The sequence below is a fragment of the Bemisia tabaci genome, chromosome 3 (assembly GCF_918797505.1).
Source record: "Bemisia tabaci chromosome 3, PGI_BMITA_v3".
NCBI classification, from domain to species: domain Eukaryota; kingdom Metazoa; phylum Arthropoda; class Insecta; order Hemiptera; family Aleyrodidae; genus Bemisia; species Bemisia tabaci.
Genome location: NC_092795.1, coordinates 10,872,998 through 10,892,339, shown reverse-complemented (window position 1 = coordinate 10,892,339; position 19,342 = coordinate 10,872,998). Strand labels below are relative to the sequence as shown.

General features: G+C 39.3%; 1 protein-coding gene across 4 annotated transcripts in view; it reads right to left on the bottom strand.

Moving 5' to 3' along the window:
• LOC109044333 (protein Wnt-16) overlaps positions 1–19,342 on the bottom strand; it is a 33,855-nt gene that overhangs the window by 7,939 nt on the left and 6,574 nt on the right. Inside the window, exons 1-2 of one of the 4 annotated variants that reach the window (XM_072297748.1) lie at positions 14,791–15,041; positions 14,148–14,390 (exon numbers count right to left, since the gene is read on the bottom strand). The exons of 1 other annotated variant lie outside the window; for it this stretch is intronic. In XM_072297748.1, the coding sequence (XP_072153849.1) occupies positions 14,148–14,233 (86 nt within the window). In that variant the 5' untranslated portion in view covers positions 14,234–14,390; positions 14,791–15,041. Of the gene's footprint in view, positions 1–14,147; positions 14,391–14,790; positions 15,042–19,342 lie in introns of those variants that run through there. 2 more of the 4 variants (XM_072297749.1, XM_072297750.1) reach the window with 2 other exon arrangements.

Sequence of the window (19,342 nt, the reverse complement as noted above, 5' to 3'; positions counted from 1 at the left end):
ACAATTGCCTCTCTATCATACTATTTTTTTAACTGGACATTCGCCTTCAACTGCGTCTGTAGCAATTGTTGTTACAAATATGTTGTGCGTGCTGATTTCAACGCATTACATACTCGACTCTCTGAAGGCGTTTTATGTGCGAAAGTAGCGCCATCTGTTGGAGAACGATCGAAGTAGGGATTTGGTCATTCATTTAATCTCACTTCTGTATCTCTCCAATAGATTACGCTAATTTTGCACATAAAACGCCTTCAGAGAGTCGAGTATGTAATAAGCGTTTATCAGCATGCATAACATACTCGAAACAACAATTGCTACAAACGCAGTTGAAGGCGAATTTTTCAGTTAAAAAAAATAGTATAGAGGAAATAGAAAATTGTAAATAGAAATTCTGCATGCAACGATAGGGTAGTATTCGATCGACATGAATCGAGCGAAATTAAAAACAATAAATCGATCGACTCGAACAGAATGAAAAATATGTTTCATTTTTTTCATATTTTTCAAAACTTTGTGAAATTTCATGAAATATTTCACGAAAATTTTTAATATTTCTTATTTTTCATTTCGCCCGTGCGACCCTGTTCGCAAGGACTATCTAGTACTTCTTCTGATCAGGCCCGCCACATCCCATCTCGGGCCCTGGTACCAATTTTCTGGCCCGGGCCCCTAGCACAGGGGGGGGGGTCCGGGGGGCCTCCCCCGGGAAATTTTTGAAATTTTAAATCTATTTGGACGCATCATGAAGCTCTTATGATGGAGATTTTCCATCAATTTCTGCAGAATAATTACGCCTTTTTGTTTACTTTCAGCACCAAAAACTTTCGAATTGTTGCATTCAAAACATCTATAAATTTTTTTTTGAGGGGGCAGATGATATTTTTCAATTCTATGGGGAGCCGGGCCCCCCTAGACTCCCCTTTCGTACGTCTATGACAAGGGAGTTAAGCCATTGAAGTCGAAGATGCCCAGAAAGGAGCCTCTTAGCATCCGACAACGGAAGAAAATGAAACACAGTTACTAAAAATATCATTCTACATATACTCAAAATCTTGAAAATCTCTAAAAAAGTAAGAAAAATTTTATAGTGCCCTAGCGTGTTTTTGAAACTTTATTCACCTTTTGCGGAATTTTTAGGGTAATTTTTTCACTTTTCCCAACGAGACAAGGGTTACACATGAATTCGTAGTGGTTTGTCACCTGCGTCACGGGCCCCTCCAGGGCCCGGGCCCCGGTACCAAGGACCCAGTATCCCCCCCCCTCTTGTGGCGGGCCTGCTTCTGATTTGGTGTCAAAAATGCAGGAAAGATCTCTTTAAGTTAATACATCGATTTTCACTATCTGGAAGGAAGGAAAACGTCATGCATCGCTTGTTGGACACATCAAAGCTACTGACTTGTTGCTGTGAAATCAAAGTATCCGCTAGTGGTAGGTCTTCAGGCACAAATACCTATGTTAATCTCTCTGCCAATTATTATGTTCGTAAGACATTGGCCCCATGGGTGTGGCTGATCAAGATGGCAAGACTGTCACAAAGATCGAGTTGTCAAAATTCGGGGCTTGATTCATATCCATTTAAGTCTGACATTAATTTGAAACGCTATGAAAAGATTCAATTTTCGTCGCGGTGAGAGGAATTTGAAATTTTCTTTTTCAATTTGGGACGCAACATGCGTCTTTACTTGGATTGCATTTTGCAAAAAGGAACCAGGAGCATTGCAATGATGCAAAAATTATGCAACTTCTATTGCCTTGGAAGAAAAACCTGATTATCCATTATTAACAGTTTCTATTTTGCTCGCCAAAAACTGTAAATTTAAGACAAAAATTCCCATGTAAATTTCATATTTTTTCATGATTTCAGTATTTTTGTTGCGAAGGGTGAAGTTGCACAATCTTAGCATCATTGCAATGCTTCTGGTTCCTCTTTGCAAAATGTAATCCAATTAATCTTCACTTACCTAGCGTACCTAAACTTATTCTTGCACTCAGTATAAATTGCATTTGGTCAAAATTCTTAATTTTATAAAAAGGCTGGTCTCAGGAGGTGCTGAAACAGCCAAACTTTACAAAGTATGTAGCATTCGGAAACGATGTCATTGTTCATTTTTTTTGCTAAAAAATCAAAATCTGCCGAGATTTTTCACTCGATCGATGCAGTAATCACACGCTGGTTCGGCCGCGCCAAGCATTTGGGACGAATCACCTTAAAACAAAAGTCACGACTAAAAGCTATCACAGCTTTTTTTTTGCACCTTTTTAAACAAAACAATCCCGGATTATGAAGCTTCCGACGAAATTACTTGAGATTAAGGCTGGAAGGGTTGGAAGAGGGGGGGGGGGGCAGAACCGGTTTCTACGGGAAACAACCTATTCTGCGTCGGGAAACGCGGCTCTTTGGTCTGATAGCGGCGGAGGAATTAATTGGAGGTTAAGTTTTGATTTTATGACGAGAGGTGTCCATCGCCGTCAGCCGATGAGTTATGGTCTCGTACCCGCGTTTATGGGCCCAATTCTCCCTCTGCGTTGCCACTTATGGCCGATAATATCAATTTCTTCCGGATGAATAGATTGCTACTCTCTGAGGGAATGACGGCGACGCATCGCTGGGTTTGCGGTCGGCACCTAAGTTCTTCTGCGCAGCCTCAGAGTATGCGCAGTTGTCTTATAGGTAAGTTTTTGAATTTAAAAAGAATAAAAATCCTCACGGGCCAAATATATTTCCTAAATTAGCGAGAGCACGGGTTACGAAATCTACATGAATAAGTCACAACCCCTGAATCTGATTGGTAAAATTTAAAATTTTTGAAAAAATTTACAAAAATTTAACGACTTGTGTAGTGGTTTTAACTCCTGTGTAACATTTTCTTTTCTCTAAATCTGACACTGGAAAAAAGTCTCTTGGATCCTGAGTCCAGACTTTTAAACGCAATTTTACAAGTAAAAATAATCTTGATCCAATCGGATTTTTGCTTGAATCAAGACTATTTTTTCTTGTCAAATTTTTTAAAAGTCTGGACCCTGGACCCAAGAGACTTTTTCTCCAGCGGAAAGTGAGAAACTACAGGGAAATACTTCAGGATCAGGAAAACATACACAGTGAAACTAAAATCAGCCTTTGGGGCGATTTTTTTAGTGAACAAAGTAATTTTGCACGACCTTTTTTGCAGAAAAATTACGGTTCTTAATTTTTTTTAGGTGACATGATGGATGATGGTAGATTCTTTTGTGATTTTTAACTCTGAGTCCGACTTTGATCTTAGTTTTTATCTATACTTACCAATTTTTCGGAAAATGGAGAGTTTCCTCAAATCAGTTTTTTCCTCGGAAAATTCAATTTTCTGAGAAATTGTTGCATGTTAAATACAAACCAAGGACATTTTCGGACTCGATATTTCAAAATAAACACTGAAAACATGTCCAGAAAATTTTCCTCGCTCTGTCTGACAAGGTGGTTTTTACAGTCATGTGGAAAAATATGTTTCCCTGAAATATTCCAACGTCGTCGTTACTCGCTTTCGGATTTGGATGTTGCAATTTTTTCATGTAGAATTTGTTAACACCACCTTCTTCTCGGTCATATTTCCAACCCTCACCAGAGGTCTTTCAATTGGATTGCATTTTGCAAAAAGGAACCACTAGCATTGCAATGTTGCTAAGATTGTGCAACTTCTTTTGTCTCGAAGGAAAAACCCGATTATCCATTAATAGTTTCTATTTTACTCGCTAAAAACTGTGAATTTAAGACAAAAATTACCATCTAAATTTCATAGTTTTTCACGATTTCCGCAATTTTATTGCAAAGGATGAAGTTGCACAATCTTAGCATCATTGCAATGCTAGTGGTTCCTTTTGCAAAATGCAATCCAATTAGGAATCCGTGATCCAAAATGAATTCATGCACCAGAGAGTTTAAGAAACGTTTTTTTTAAATTTGTTTACTTAATAACAAATTGATTTGATTGGAAGAATTGTTATTGATTCGAGAGAGAATTTTTTTAATCGAAGTAAATTAAATTTTTCTTTGGATGACCAAGTTGATACTATGCCTGAAAATTGTTTAAATTATTTTTCAGTGAATTGCTCACAATGCCACATCACCATGCTTTCAAGCATGTCTTCGTTTTTAATCGGCTTTTATCGAATCCAAAAACTAAACATTGTGTAGTTAGCAGTTGGTGAGTTAACAAAGATGATAAGGATGGAAAAATAATGCAGAAAGCTTTAGGTAAAATAAAACATTTCAATTATGCGCAGTTATTTGGCCATCCTTATCATTTTCGAATCCAAAAACGTTTTGAAGGAGCAGCCACTATCTACGGCACGTTCGAAAAATCTCGGTCGTGATAGTTGACTGCCGTTCCGAATTGAACCCTTGGATCTAGAATTATTGTCGGATGGATTTATCGACTATTCTCCACCAGCGCTGCCGTTCTTGATTTAAATTGACCCTTTTTTCCTTAAAAAAAACTACGTAAGACATGCGGGACTACCTACAGAACAGCACCAATGCTCCCAACGGACCAATAAAAAGAAATAGGTGGTAATGGATAAAGCGAGCAGTAATTACAGGTACCACGGCGATTATTTATTGGCCCCCACCTCGGGTTTTTAATCATGAGACTATGATGCGCTTAGCGTGGCACCCGGGTAGGTAGGCAGCCGTAATTGCACGACACCGCGATAGCAGCATCCAGAATAATTTCCGGCTGCCAAAAGTCAAGCTCTAATACTGCCGCGCCGAGGGAGCGCCGTATGTGTACCGGAATGTTGCAAAATTAGATCAGATATTATCCAAAATCAGCTAAACTGTATTTCATGCGACCAAGCTTTTTCTCATGCTTCATTTTTAACAGAGATGAGCCATTTATGTTTTTTTTTAAAAAAAAATTTTTACGACTTTTTTTATCAAGTCACAGCTTAAAGACCCAGAAAGGAGATCAATAAACTTACAATAAACAAAAGAACCGAATTTAGATAACATCGAAAAAATTTTAAAAAAGGAGAAATTTAAATTTAAGAGCAAGAGCCAACTTTAAAATATTAGGACACAGGAGGAACAGACAGGCCGGGATCATCGTGTGATGGTATACCATCGGCTGTAGCGGTATACATCGGCTGTGGCGGTATACCATCGGCTGAATAAGCAATATAACGCCTTAAAAATCTCTCTAACTTTTCTTCAGGCTATGAAGAATATACCTACAAAATTTCATGTCAGAATATTACTTCGATTTTTTATTTACAAAAGATGAAGAAATTAAGATAGCAATGTCGTGAGGGCATTTACGGATCACTTTAATCTAGTGATATTCTATCGTGATCACGGAATATTCGGTTTTTTATTTTCTTTTTCACTTAAAACTGTACGCGCTTGTTAGCGCCTCCTACCTGAGCCCTTAAATTTTTTATGTGTCCCTCTATCCAGTCTTAGATTGTTACATTTACGAATTTTTCTCAAAATTCTCACTAGATGTCCCTCTGATGTTGCTCAATCTCATCTAATTTGAAATAAAACACTTTTTAAAATCTAGAATAAAACATTTGAAAGTATTGCAGAGAAGTACATTTTAATAAGATGAGATTTGTCAAAATCTGTACGGTCTCATGATGTTTTACGCTATCATATAATTAGGTGGAAAATTCGCTCAACTTGCTGTAATATTTAAAAGACGGTTTCATATTCTTACTTTAAAATAAACATGAATAGAAACGGCCTCACTGCACTCGCTTACTTAAAGGTCCGTATACTTATTCATTTAAGCGCGCTATAGTTGATCGTTAAAAATGTATGATATAAAATTAATTTCTCTCCAGAATTTCTTTAGCGGAGCAGGGATTTCCCTGCAACTTGGGCTAATCCTGATTAAGTTTGTCTACTTAACAATGCGGATTAATGCGAAGAAAAGAAATGAGAAAATTAAAATAGCATTGAGCGTAAATAATCCTATTTTGTTGAATATACTATCTCGCTGATTTGGCAACAATATTTCATCTATATTTTGAAAACCGAAATATTTTGTTTAAGCAGTATTAGGAGAACTCATAAACTCTAAATCTCGTCATTCACGTGTTGGATAAAGCACTCCTAATAATAACTTTTCATATTCTACTCATATCAGATAGCTATTCTATTCCCTCTAAAATAGCAAGTTTCAACCTACTCTCCCTTGATTCTTGATGGATAGTGTTCGCAACAGTAAATTATAGCTTTTTCGGATGCTCTAAGCAAGATGCATCTATTTTTCAAATGGAATTTTTTAAAGCAAGATTAAGCCTTCTCAATTTTCATGGAAAATTTTTCTAATTTTTGTAGGAGATCAGAAGAAAATTCACGGTAAATTTCAGCTAGAAATTCCCAAAACCTCATGGTAAAAAAGCAACTTGCTCGGGGCGATTTGGCAACATTGAACTATAGTTACGTTCTTTCGCGAAGGAAACGACGTATTGCTTAGTCGGCTTTGTTACAAATAGTCGTCTTCCTTGTCGCGCCTATGTCGGGTGGAGTCAACGACAAGCTGTCGCAGAAACTCGAGAGGTGCCCTCAACAAAGAGGATGATTTACAAAACTGAATCATTTCATGGCCTTATTTCACAACAGTAGGTATCTCATAGAAAGAGTGTGAAACTTAGTCTCATGGATACCCCGAAGAACCTAAAAAATACGATGACTCCAGATAGAAGGGGATTCGTCGTGTGCACGAAGAAACGTAAGTGCAGTTCAATGTTGCCAAATTTCTTTTCGCAAATTGCATTTTCACCAAAAAAAATCCTGGGCATTTCTAATTGAAAATTTCATCGATTTTTCCTCTGATCTCATGCTAGAAACGGAAAAGTTTTGGACTTATAAATCTTAAATCCGGACCTGCTAAGAACTCGATCACATCTGAAAAAGGACCTCATTTTGCAAGAGGAAACCACTATTTCTGATTCACCTATAAATGCACATTTTTGCACAGGAAAGTTCGGGGCCGGATTTCCTTATTTGCCGCCCATGGGCCGCCTGTATTTTGCCGCCCCCTTCTCATTCGTTTTGAAACATCAATAAAAACCATCAAGTGAACGTGCCAGCGGGGGAGGGGTGCATAAGACGCGTTTACTCGTGTTGAACACATTTTTTGGGAAAGCCCGGTCAACACTACTTGCAAAAGGTCACGGAACTTTGCGCGAAAGTCAAGTTTCGTAAACCTATCTCTAATGGACAAGGCCTTCCATTCATAAGAAATGAACGAAAAAATTATGAAAGAACAAACACAAAGTTTGGTTTAATGATTTTAACTTCTGCTGCCGCGCCGCGCCGACCGCACGTGTTTGGCGCAATGCGTGAAGTATTCACGCAGTCTTGTAGGCGCTATGCGTTTCACGCTGACCGCACTGTGTTTGGCGCAATGCGTGAAGTATTCATGCATTCTTGTAGGCGCTATCCGTTTCACGCTGACCAGAATAACCGCACTGTGTCTGATGCAATGCGTGAAGTATTCGTGCAGTCTTGTAGGTGCTAATATGTGTTACATGTCGATTGCCGCGCCGAGGGCTTACTCCTTTTCATCTCTAGCCCTCGTCATCATTTCTCCCTAAGTCGCGCCGTTCCAGGCCAAGTTGTGTGTTTGGTTTCTCTTAACTCGAATAATTAAAGGTGCTGTCTCTTGTATTACTGAAAGACAATACAATTAGAAATTACTATACTCTCAGGAAATGAGAGATTTGTAGCCTTTTCTCGTTTGTAATTTTTTTTTCTAAATCCGATTTTCTTTTATACCTACATTTAAAAAAAATGCAAAATTTGCCGCCATGGGCCGCGGCAAATGTGGCCACCCCCTTAATCCAGCCCTGGGAAAGTTAATGGCTTACATCGATGGCTAAAGTGCGAGATCGTGTATTATGACGTTGCAGATTTCCAGCGATACTTTATATTTATTCCTTGGAATACTATAGTCAACGTAATTTCTTGAAAACTTCTTTGAATTTTCCTCTTAGTGAGAATACTCTGAATTTTCGAGCTATAAAGTTGACCTGTTCTGAGTGTTCCTTTCCAAAAATGTTAACTAGGAGCGGACATTCTACACCGCAATGAAGACACATTGTGTTTCACTTTAGCCATCTATATGCTGTTCCTGAGAAGCTTAAATTGTTGTTCAAATCGCAAAATGTAGTCTAACTGAACCTCGATGTCCACATTCTCACCGCTAAGGTACTTTTACTCTGCATTCCACCTCAGTCCCTCTCTCTTCAGTCGTCAAACACAAAATTTCGATAATCGGTCCGCGGGCTTTTTGGAAGAAATCTCTATTTAAAAAATAATCTTTTGAACAATCTATCATCGTATTTTTCTAGTTAACACTGTAAACACAAATTAAAAATCTATAAATTGTATATGCATTAGTCACTTTTACAGCGCACTAAGGAGCTCTGCGACACCGAACCGCCACTAAAATCTGTCGAGGTTAGAGATTTTCCGGAGCTGGCATCTCTCCATTTCTTTTTGAACGCCATGTATCCAAGTTTCATCTTAACGCCCCTTTTCGACGCCTGCCAGGAGAACCCTGTTTCAATACCTTTTTCGGCAACCTGGTATCAACCATTCTCCGCACATACCAACTGTTCATGCATCGTTGTCTCTTCAACGCCCATGATACCTCGAGCACGATTTCTGATATAGGTACCTTTCACGTAATGTTCTCTTAAAATATATCATTCAAATTATTTGGAGGACAAAGCGGCAAGCGCAGAGCGGCTGTATATACTGCCGTGCCAAGGAAAAACACCGTATGAACATTCAAATGTTGCCAAATTTCCACTCGGAAAATATTAATTTATGAGGAATGTTTTGAGTGCTCTCCCTTGAAATTTTCAGACACTGTAGATAAAATTACGAACCAAATTCTCTGAAAAATCGTATCAAATATAATGACAAAAATTTCTCGAAAACTCTTGATTCGTCAAAGGAAATTTATCAAAGTTTGAAGGCTCATACGACGTTTTTCCTTAGCATACTGCCGTACTAAGGAAGAACGCTGTATAAGCCTTTAAGAGTTGCCAAATTGCCCCAGACAAAACATGTATTTTTGAGAAAGATTATGCGTATATTTCCTTGAAATTTGTATACACTTTAGACAAAATTGCGAACAAAATTGGCTGAAAAATTGAAGAAAAACATTCAAAATTTTCCCAGTAAATTATATCTTTATTGAAGGAAATGTGCATGGAGAAAAAAACCTCGTGCGTGGGACCCGAGTTTAGATCATATGGATCTCTGAAGTTTTCGGATTGAGCATCTGAACACTTTAGGTCTAGCTGTCGAGGTTCGGATCACACATCTGAAACTTTAGTTTTTACATCTGAAGTACTTCAGATGTGAGAACCGAAGTTTTTCGGATGTGAGAACCGAAGTTCTTTAGATGTGAAAACCGAAGTACTTCAGATGTAAGAACTGAAGTTTCAGATGTGTGATCCAAACCTCAGCAGCTGGACCTAAAGTGTTCAGATGCTCAATCCGAAAACTTCAGAGATCCATATGACCTAAACTTCGGGTCCCACTCACGAAGTTTTTTTCTCCGTGTGCATGGCAACATCTGAAGGTTCATACGGCGTTCTTCCTCAGCACGGCGGTATAGTTTTATAGACACAGCAACTACGCGTGCCCTTTATCCCTTGTCGCAAGCATTTACTCAACCTTATCTCGGGCGGGGCTTAGACACAGGTCCAATAAGCGTTCTTCGCAGGTGCATCACACAAACAGCACGCGCCGCGCGCCGCGCCGCGCCGTAAAACACCATAAAACACCGTTGTTCCTCCGAGCGACCAAGTGAGGGAACACTCAGTCTCCTTTCATCCCGTCTTCCGGAGGTCCGTCCGCTCCATTAGCACATTCTGTTTGTCTCTGCGTTTTCAGCCGCGGTGGATGTCGTCATTTCCCGCCAGAAAGCGCCCCGAAAACTTGAGCGATGAGCTTTGCCCGAGATAAACCGACAATGTACACTACATTGGAAAGCGCGAGAGTTCCTCTTGTTTTATGTTAATCGAAGAGTTTGCACAAAAATTTCTTATAATTGCTTTGGGGCGTGCTAAATGAGCTGCGTTCGCGGTATTGGTCCTCATTTTCTTCTAATTCGGGAAATTTTAGAAAAATAAATTTAAAAGCGAGAAAATCTGCCCTGTGACGTTATCAGGCGGCATCTCCCATTTAAGCACATGTATTTTAGCAGATTAGGGAATTTTGTCATACCTCGTCCACAGCTTGTCTGGTATGGGCGTGGGTGGGCAAAGGATGTCCTATGATAGGTTGTCTAAGAAAGTTCTAGGCCAAATCGTGGATTGATAGAATAAGGCAAGAAATGAGGAAATAAGATTTGCCGGAGGAGCTCTAGCTCTGGCAGGATCGCTGTTAGTGGCGATTGGGTGTAGCAGAGCGCACGGAAGCGCTATAAGAGCGGCATGTTAGTAGTGGTAGAAACTAAGGATATACTCATGCTGGGTTATCTCATAATCAGTAGTTTCTTCTTAAAAATGAAATTTACGCACTGTTTCAGATACCTGCCAATTATCCATGTCCTACGCCGCAGGTAACTAACAATTGCGGACACCGCACCAAGAACAGCCTATAGACGTATAGGTCGTTATTACGCCCATTTGCTTTTCGGATTCTACGTACCCTGGACTATGCTGTGGTAGCGATAGAATATAGATAGGTAACGGCTCGAGGTCGAAAAACCTTTTTTTTCCGAGTTAAGTCAGGCCTCTGGATCGATGGGTGCAAGAATGACCTATATACGGGCCTATAAGGTGCTAGTTACCCCTTCCTTTACTCACTATCGATATTCTTTCATTTTACGTCAATCATGCGTGATTAAAATGATTTATACTTCATCAGTCATCATTAGTCATCTTAATCAAAATATCAGTATTAAATAAAATCACCATAACGGCCCCATCTGCGGAATTAAACTAAACTAGCTTTCATTAAAGATAGACGATCTTATCATAATTGATTTAAAAGATCAACACTTACTTTAAGCTTTTTAATGACCTTGAATTTTCTAACCTAAATGCCACCAAAATGACTGTTGGGCGTAATAAAGGCCTATAAACCGTTTTTTTAAATTAAATATATTAGAGTGTTAACCCAAAATGTATCCAAAAATCTACCCGGCATCCTTCAATAGAAGGGTTAGGTCACCCAAAAACACCAAAACAGGGTACCTGCATATATAAGTCTGCGCAGTCCATCAAAAACAAAACTTTAAATGCGTTTTTCTCAAAACGCGGTTTCCATACACGCTGGGCTTGTCGATTCCCTTTGACATTTTGCAGTGGTGAATGCATAGCTGAAGTGCGCTCCAGCTAGAATTGTATTTAGCAAATGGGTGGTTTTTATACGAGGATTAAAAATAAACAAGTGGTACGGAATATAACAAAAGAATATGAACTATATAATGGACCGTAGGTTGATTTAAATTTCTGACCAAACTGTTTTCTAACGCTTCCGTCAAATAAAACACAAATTTATTGAGTTGCATTAGCTCGTAAAATCAGTCATTCTATTGATTTTATGCTCCAATTTCTTGCGAAACTGCAAACCTGATATGGAAACTTGGCTGTTCTGAAAACGCCTTCAAATGCGGCGTGATACCTCACGCATTCCGGAGGGTTCAAATAGTTGTATTATTGCGCCGTGAGAATATGATGGAAGATTGCAATTGAAATAGCCTCCTTATACGCTGGGCTTGTCGATTTCCTTTGACATTTTTGCAATGGTGAATGCATAGTAGAAGTGCGCTCCAGCTAGAATTGTATTTAGCAAATGGGTGGTTTTTATACGAGGATTAAAAATAAACAAGTGGCACGGAATATAACAAAAGAATATGAACTATGCAAACCGATAATCCGGGTATCGGAACTTGGCTGTCTTGAAAACGCCTTCAATTGCGGCGTGATACCTCACGCATTCCGGAGAGTTAAAATAGTTGTATCATTGCGCCGTAAGAATGTGACGGAAGATTACAATTGAAATAGCCTCCATACACGCTGGGCTTGTCGATTTCCTTTGACATTTTTGCAGTGGTGAATGCATAGCTATAATGCGCTCCAGCCACACGGAGAAAAAAACTTCGTAGATGGGACCCGAAGTTGAGGTCATATGGATCTCTGAAGTTTTCGGATCACGCATCCGAAAACTTGAGTCCAGCTGCCGAAGTTCGGGTCAGACATCTGAAGCACTTCGGTATGTACCGAAGGGTTTGGGTCACACACCTGAATAACTCGGTACATAAAAAAGTACCTCAGGTGTCTGACTTGAACTTCAGCAGCTGGACTTCAAGTTTTCGGGTGTGAATCCGAAAACATCAGAGATCCATATGACCTCAACTTCGGCTCCCATGCACGAGGTTCTTTTCTCCGTGCAGAAGTGTATTCAGCAAATGAGTAGTTTGAAACAAACAAATTAAAACAAACAAATGGTAGGAAATATAACATAATAATAAGAACTTTGCAAAACGATAATCCGGGTATCGGAACTTCGCTGTTTTGAAAACGCCTTCAAATGCGGCGTGATACCTCACGCATTCGGGAGAGTTCAATTAGTTGCATCATTGCGCCGTAAGAATGTGACGGAAGATTACAATAATTGCCGATAATTTTCAACCTATGAGCACAAAATAGAGCAATATAGAAATTTAGAGGTGAAGGATGATTAAAATACAGAGTAGTGATTATTAGCTTGTGATGGACAGAGACTTTTTCTTCTTCTTGAATCCGTGGGGTCAACTGACAAACTTCCGCATGCGCTTGATGAAATCAGTGACTTTAGTTTTAGGTTTTGTTCGGATCGGCAACTAAACTAATTGCATGGCAAAGCGGAAAGTATCACGGGAGATCGAAGGCGCTCTACGCCGAGATCGTGCTCCTGAATATATCTTTACTCATGAAACATTTAACGTTTATCACGTTGATGCTAATTTTTGCAATCTGATGAAGCAACACTCATGTCGCTTGCAAATTGCCGGCGACTGTTCATTGCCTGCGACAATTACAAAAGCTGATCTCTTTGAGGGTTCTTCGGAGAGTAAAACATCTGTTCACATAAAACAACGAAATTGTTGAAACAGGTAACCGAGGTTTTCGGCCATAAGGCCCCAACTCCGGTTGAGGTGACAGAATTTGTTGAAAGGCATAAACTGAAATTCTTATTCCACGAGACTTCGTTTACCAGAACCAAATTTTTGTGGTTGAACGGTTGAAATTTCAGTTTTTCAGACTGAAAATCTCATACGTCCTTTTCCCGAGGAATCTGACCGTAATGTTCTTTCTTCTATGAATTAATCATTAAAATGAAAGTTCAGGAAATAGCATACTTGTTATCATTGCGAGAAAATCAGCAAGAGGGATTGCTTAGTCCTTTTATTCATCAGTTGATTCGCCTGCAAAAATAAAGTGTGCTCGAACGCCACTCCGTACCCTGTTTTACGATCTTCGGTGTAACTTTCCCCGAGTGGCGGAGGCTTTGGTAGTCATCAGTCACCAGTCATCAGTCATCGAACATCAATTTTGAAGCACCGCCCCTTCGCAGCCGCGAGCCTGAGGCAATTTCCGATTAAATGCATGCTCCTCTGGTAATTAACTTTTAATTGAACTACATTCTTATGCCATAATAAAATACCCAAACAAAAGTTGAAACCCTTCAGTGGCTTCGATCTTATTCTTAACTAAAAAAAGGCAACATCAGGCAAAAAGGTATAGTTTTATGTGAACGTCTAATAACTGCAATGTTTTGCAAGATAAATGACAACAAAGCGAAAAGTTGCGAAATTTTCACAAAAAATCTAGTTTGAGATGGAATGTAAGAGGTTTTGTGTAAATGGATAGTGATTTGTACCAAACCTCAGATCTCGATTGTGGTGTTTAAAAATTTTCGCTGATCTGAGTTTTTGCAAAAGAATACTGCTCCGCATTTATGTGCAAAATATGTGGTGAATAATTTTTAGAGAACGGAAAAAAGCATACAAATTTATGCAAGAATGAAGATAAGGCCCTCTTCAAGCAAGTAAAATGTGAAAATTTGCAACCTTTGTAACCCGAGTTACGTGGTTTGATAATTTCACTATTGATATAGAGGGTATCGTTAAATTTAACGTGCAAGAGAGAGTACTTACAGCCATCCAATGCCCCTTGCTGGTCCGAAGAATACACAAATTAATAGGAGGAGAGAAATTTCACATTTTTTAAACGTTTTGGACATGCTGCCGTGAGTCTGATGCCATAAAATTCGCGGTAAATAATCACATCAGTTAAAAGAATCGTTGAGACAAACTGAAGATGCTTTACTACACGAATGCATTAAAATTTCACCGGAGTTGTATCCATTGTCAAACGGTATATACAAGCTAATGAAAAAACTTCAAAACCGATGAAGTAATCACAAACATAGGTTAAAATATTTTAATCAACGCCAAAGTAGCACTCCACATTTAAACTTTAACACTTGGCTCTTGATTTTTTCATAAAATGAGTAATTTTTTAGGCTTTGGCATATCTATGGCTCAAGTGCTAAACCACGTATCTCCGTTTGCGACGTTGCAGATTTCATGCAATGCTTTATTTTCTCACTGAAAAACTAGTCAACTTAATGTCTCGAAAACTGCCTCGATGTTTCTTCTCTACTAGCAGAATATTCATTAGTTTCAAGCTATGTAGTTGACTTGTTTCTCTCCGAAAAAATAAAAAAAGGAGCGGAGATTATAAAACATAGCAATGGAAATATGTGGTGTTGCACCTCCGTCATCGATATAGAACTACCAATGATGTCGCAGGAACTAAAAAGACGCACTAGTCAATTGACACATGTCAATTCCGTGATGCCGAGACACAGAAAATTGTTGTACGAACCAAAATAAACGATGAGTAATGTCAAACTAAACCAGAGGCACGGTGATTCAAAGTCAGCAATCCAAAAATTATGGTTTTAAAATTAAAATATTTCTCCTAGAACTCCTAGATTCTGACAATCCTTATTTCGATCGCGCGATAATCGATCTCGATCGCGTCACTACGGAGGAATTAAGAGGGTCGTTCAATAAAGACTAGGACTGGGCCTGCCAGACTACCGATAAGTGATAATATCTTGACCACTGATAATGCAGGTGATCAGGCATCTGATTGTGAGTTACAGACCAAAATGCATGAAATTATCAGTGTTTGATCGCTCACGACAGTTGTTTGTGTAGAGTGAGATTTTCGCCTCTGAACTTTCGCGATGTCTGAATTACATGACCAACGATACGCAATAAAAGTTTGTGTTCTCCCAGGAAAAACGGCCACGAAGACTTACGTAGATCTCAAAAAAGGAGACTTAATTTATGGGCCTTAGCTTGTGTTTACCTTTAGTGGAAAAAAAATGCTCTGGATATATTATTTTGACTTCAAGCGTCGTTTCTTGGCGGCAAAATTTAGTTATTTTTTTGAGGTGAAGAAACGTTGTTTTGCTATCGTTTTTTTACTTCTTAAACTTAACGATAGCAAAACAACGTATTTTTAACTCAAAAAACTGACTTTAAATTACATCCGCACGGATTTAACTTAGAAAAAAAAAAAAAAAAAAAAAAAAAAAAAAAAAAAAAAAATTGACGAAATGAAACCACGCTCTAAGTCTAAATAATATTTCGAGCAAATTTTTTTCAGCGTTTTCGATGGTTCCATTGTTTTAGAAAGGGCTGAAATGAGCACGAACTGCAAGGAGGTCCTGGTGCCCTTAGGCCCTCACATCCGTGATCATCGAGGTTGCAAACAGCACAGTATGTGAAATCATGCAGATTGATTGTCACACAACAGTTCAACGGCTATAGCATAATTATTTGTCTACATCTGTTGGAGTGCTCATACGATTTTACATGATCATCCAAATTTGACACTTGTTTGCGCGCGATGGGTACCCAAATTGTTAACACTGGAATACGAGGGATAAGCACGGCACCAAAACCTCGCTACAGTCCTGATTTGGCAAATTATGACTTTTATTCGTATCTAACAGCAAAACAATTTTTAAAAGGACTTCTAAAAGGACGCTTTAACATTGAAGAAGCAGCTTTGAAAGCTCTAGAGGCGGCGCTGAAGCGCAAGTCAAAAAAAGGCTTTTCATTTGTAATTCTTGAGTGGCAAAAAAGAAGGGGAACACTTAGAACAAGTTAAACCAAAAACTTGTAATTTTCACTGAAATAGACCATTTTTTAACAAAAATCCCAGTCTCTATCGCACGACCCTCGGCTAATCTGCCAGGGATTCAGCTCCAGCGACTAAGCAAACGACACTTGGCGAAGACGCGAGGTTCTCGAGCGGCGGGAAAACAGCGGAGGCGGCGAAGCGGCGGAACACTGACAGACAAGAGACAGACAGACAAACACTCGAGGATCGGAAACCGGCCCTCGAGAACCAGAACTGAGAGACCGCGAACGCTTAGAACTTGCACCATCGCGGTGAAGGATTAAGGATTATCAAGCCGCAAACTATTACCTCCGACTCGCTCTCCGCCCCCCGCAGAAGAGCACTGCGCCCCCTTCGCGGCCCGCTCAATCAAATTTCGACCGGCCCCCTCGAAGAGCGCCGAGGAAAAACGCCGTATCAACACTCAAACGGACGTATTCCTGCCAAACGGAACCATGCGCATTAAGACATGAGCCCTGAGACCCATAAGAATATCGACGGTGAAACTGCAAAAATGCGTATATCGGTTGCGCTGTTTGAAAATCTCCGCTCCTATTTTATTTTTTCATAGAGTACATAGAGTCGTAATGTAAATGGGAGTGCTGGCGCCATGTTCTGCTCGACGAGTTCCGAGCCCGGTGTGCGCCGAGTTCGGGTCACTTTTTCGATACATGTTCGATCCAAAATGGCGGAGTGGAATACGTGGTGTTTCCTATCTTCTTTGTTTACATCGGATGGCCGGGTACCCGTGTATCGCAAACAATCGATTATGTATCGAAAAAGTGACCCGGCGTCACACAGGAGTCTCGGAATTTGGGACCTGGAAAATGCTTAAAAGTGGCACCAGCTCACCCACTTACATTACGACTCTGTGTACTCTGTGTATTTTTTAAAAGGAAACCGAAGCAAAATTGTGGCTTGAAATTTTCACAGAATATTCTTCCCATAGAGAGGAAAAATATCCGAAGTGTTCAATAAATGATGTTAAGTGGTTTTCCACATGAAAAATAAAGTATGACAGGAAGTCTGCAACGTCACAAACCGATATACGCATTCTTGCAGTTTCACCATCGATATATGCACGACAGGGCTCACGTCATAATGCACACAGTTCCGTTCGACAGGATTACGTCCAATTGCCGGTGGTGAGTCTTGGAGTTTGGCAACATTGTTGTTCCCACGTTTGAACCCATTATAAAAATCGATTCCAGGTGAGACAGGCTGCCTCGGTATGATTCGATTGTTTTGCCTGCTTTTAAGTGAGTGAAGCTCCGTGTTGCCACCTGCCCATTATTTTCTTCGATCGAATGGACCGCTTTTTGCAATATGAGGAACTACAATTTCTGGATAGTATCAGGAAAAACTTACGTACTGATAGTTCCCTTATAGAAATAGGTGATTTCGCGGAGGAGCCAGAAATATATAGTAGTTCCTTATTGTAAAATGTAGTTCAAGTGAACTTCAGGTATCCAACTAGGGAACCGCAAGATTTATGATAGGTGTGACTCTCAGTGGTTTTTCAGCGCTGAAGCTGAAAATGACGACAGTTATTCTTGATCACCCCAAAACTTGCCTATGAAAAATTAAAATTTTCCCTGCGGAGTGGAATTTCTGACTTGCCATATGAACCGACATACCACATAATATAATGATATATTAGTGTGCTGGAGTAATTTAAAGTTTGCCAAAAATTACATTTTTTCAAAAACTAAACGAATTTGAATTTAAAAAAATAAAAAAAGGAGCTTTGAGATATGTAGTTAGTTGATGGACGTTTGTCATACTTGATTGACGAGCAAGCAGGGTTGAACATATAAGGGATATTTGCATGTGTGAATTGAAGAGGGGCCTAATTTCATCGCAAAATTGTAAGATTTTATTCGGAGACTGGTAAATTCATTAATTAATAGACCGTGCATGTTTCATAATCAAAATATTCACCTTGCCCTTAAATCACGAAGAAAATCCAACAAGAATTTTTGAAAACATGCAACCGCGATTGAGTAATTATATACATTTCCAGACAAAACATTACAATGTTGTGTGCAGAGCAATTTTCAGCCGCTAAGGCTTGAACTCCTTCAAATCTTCGGGTAGATAACTATTGCTACACTCCGGATGTTTTGTGGTGTACCTCACAAAATGAAGGCTCGTTAGCACAAAAGGTGTTAGTGAAAATTTCAAACCCCGGAATACACTGCGCCTTCCTGGTTTTTATTTCACAAGAAAGATTTACAGGGAGGTAATGTTTTCAACACTTCCAATGGTGAAACTCGGCACAATGCAAACATTTTGAACCCAAAACTGAAAAAATTAAATGAACTTCGATTATTGAATATAATTGGAGTAAAGTGTATTAATGAGGCAACGCTGGTGTGAGAAAAATGTGCACCTGATAATACGAGACTGAACTCTTACGATAACCTGCTCTGCATTGATAGGAGCATCGACAAACAACCATTATAGTCCTATAGTTCAAATGGTAAGCAATGTCATATCGATGAATCGTCGTGCATTTAACGTTCAGCAATATATCGGTAACAAGAATTCGGTGCTGTGCTCAGCGATTTTTTTAGCGCCATAACCTTGTTCTTGCATTTTTTCCGACGTTACAGTCAATATCAATGAACTGCATACAGCTGCATTTCATTTTTATCACCGAAAAAGTGAAAGTAGCCTCCTACTTTATAAGCGTGCTTCCTAACGTCAAAAGAAATAATCGATAGGTGTTTGAGAGAAACCACGAGAAAAAAATAGAAATTTGGTGATGTACAAATTTCACTGATCCTGAGGTAGAGCTACTCGAGATTTACGTGGTTTGGGCATGTTTGAGGTAAATTTTTACACGAATGTCGGTAAATATTACGATGTAATTCGATAAGATTTACCAAGCTCTCATTTTAAAGTCACTTCCGGCATGAGGACGGACCTTAATGCCTAAAACGCACATCAAAAGTAAGGACGGTAATGCGGTATCGGTATTTGGTAGCATTATGTTGATGGACTTTTTGCGCATGTTAAGACACGAAACATGCTCAAATTTTCCAACAAATCCTACAAAATTAGGACGAATATCTCCCAAAAATCCCGGACCAGACCGGATTTATGACGGTTTCAAGTTTGCGTTTAAAAAAAAAACTCAACTAAGAAA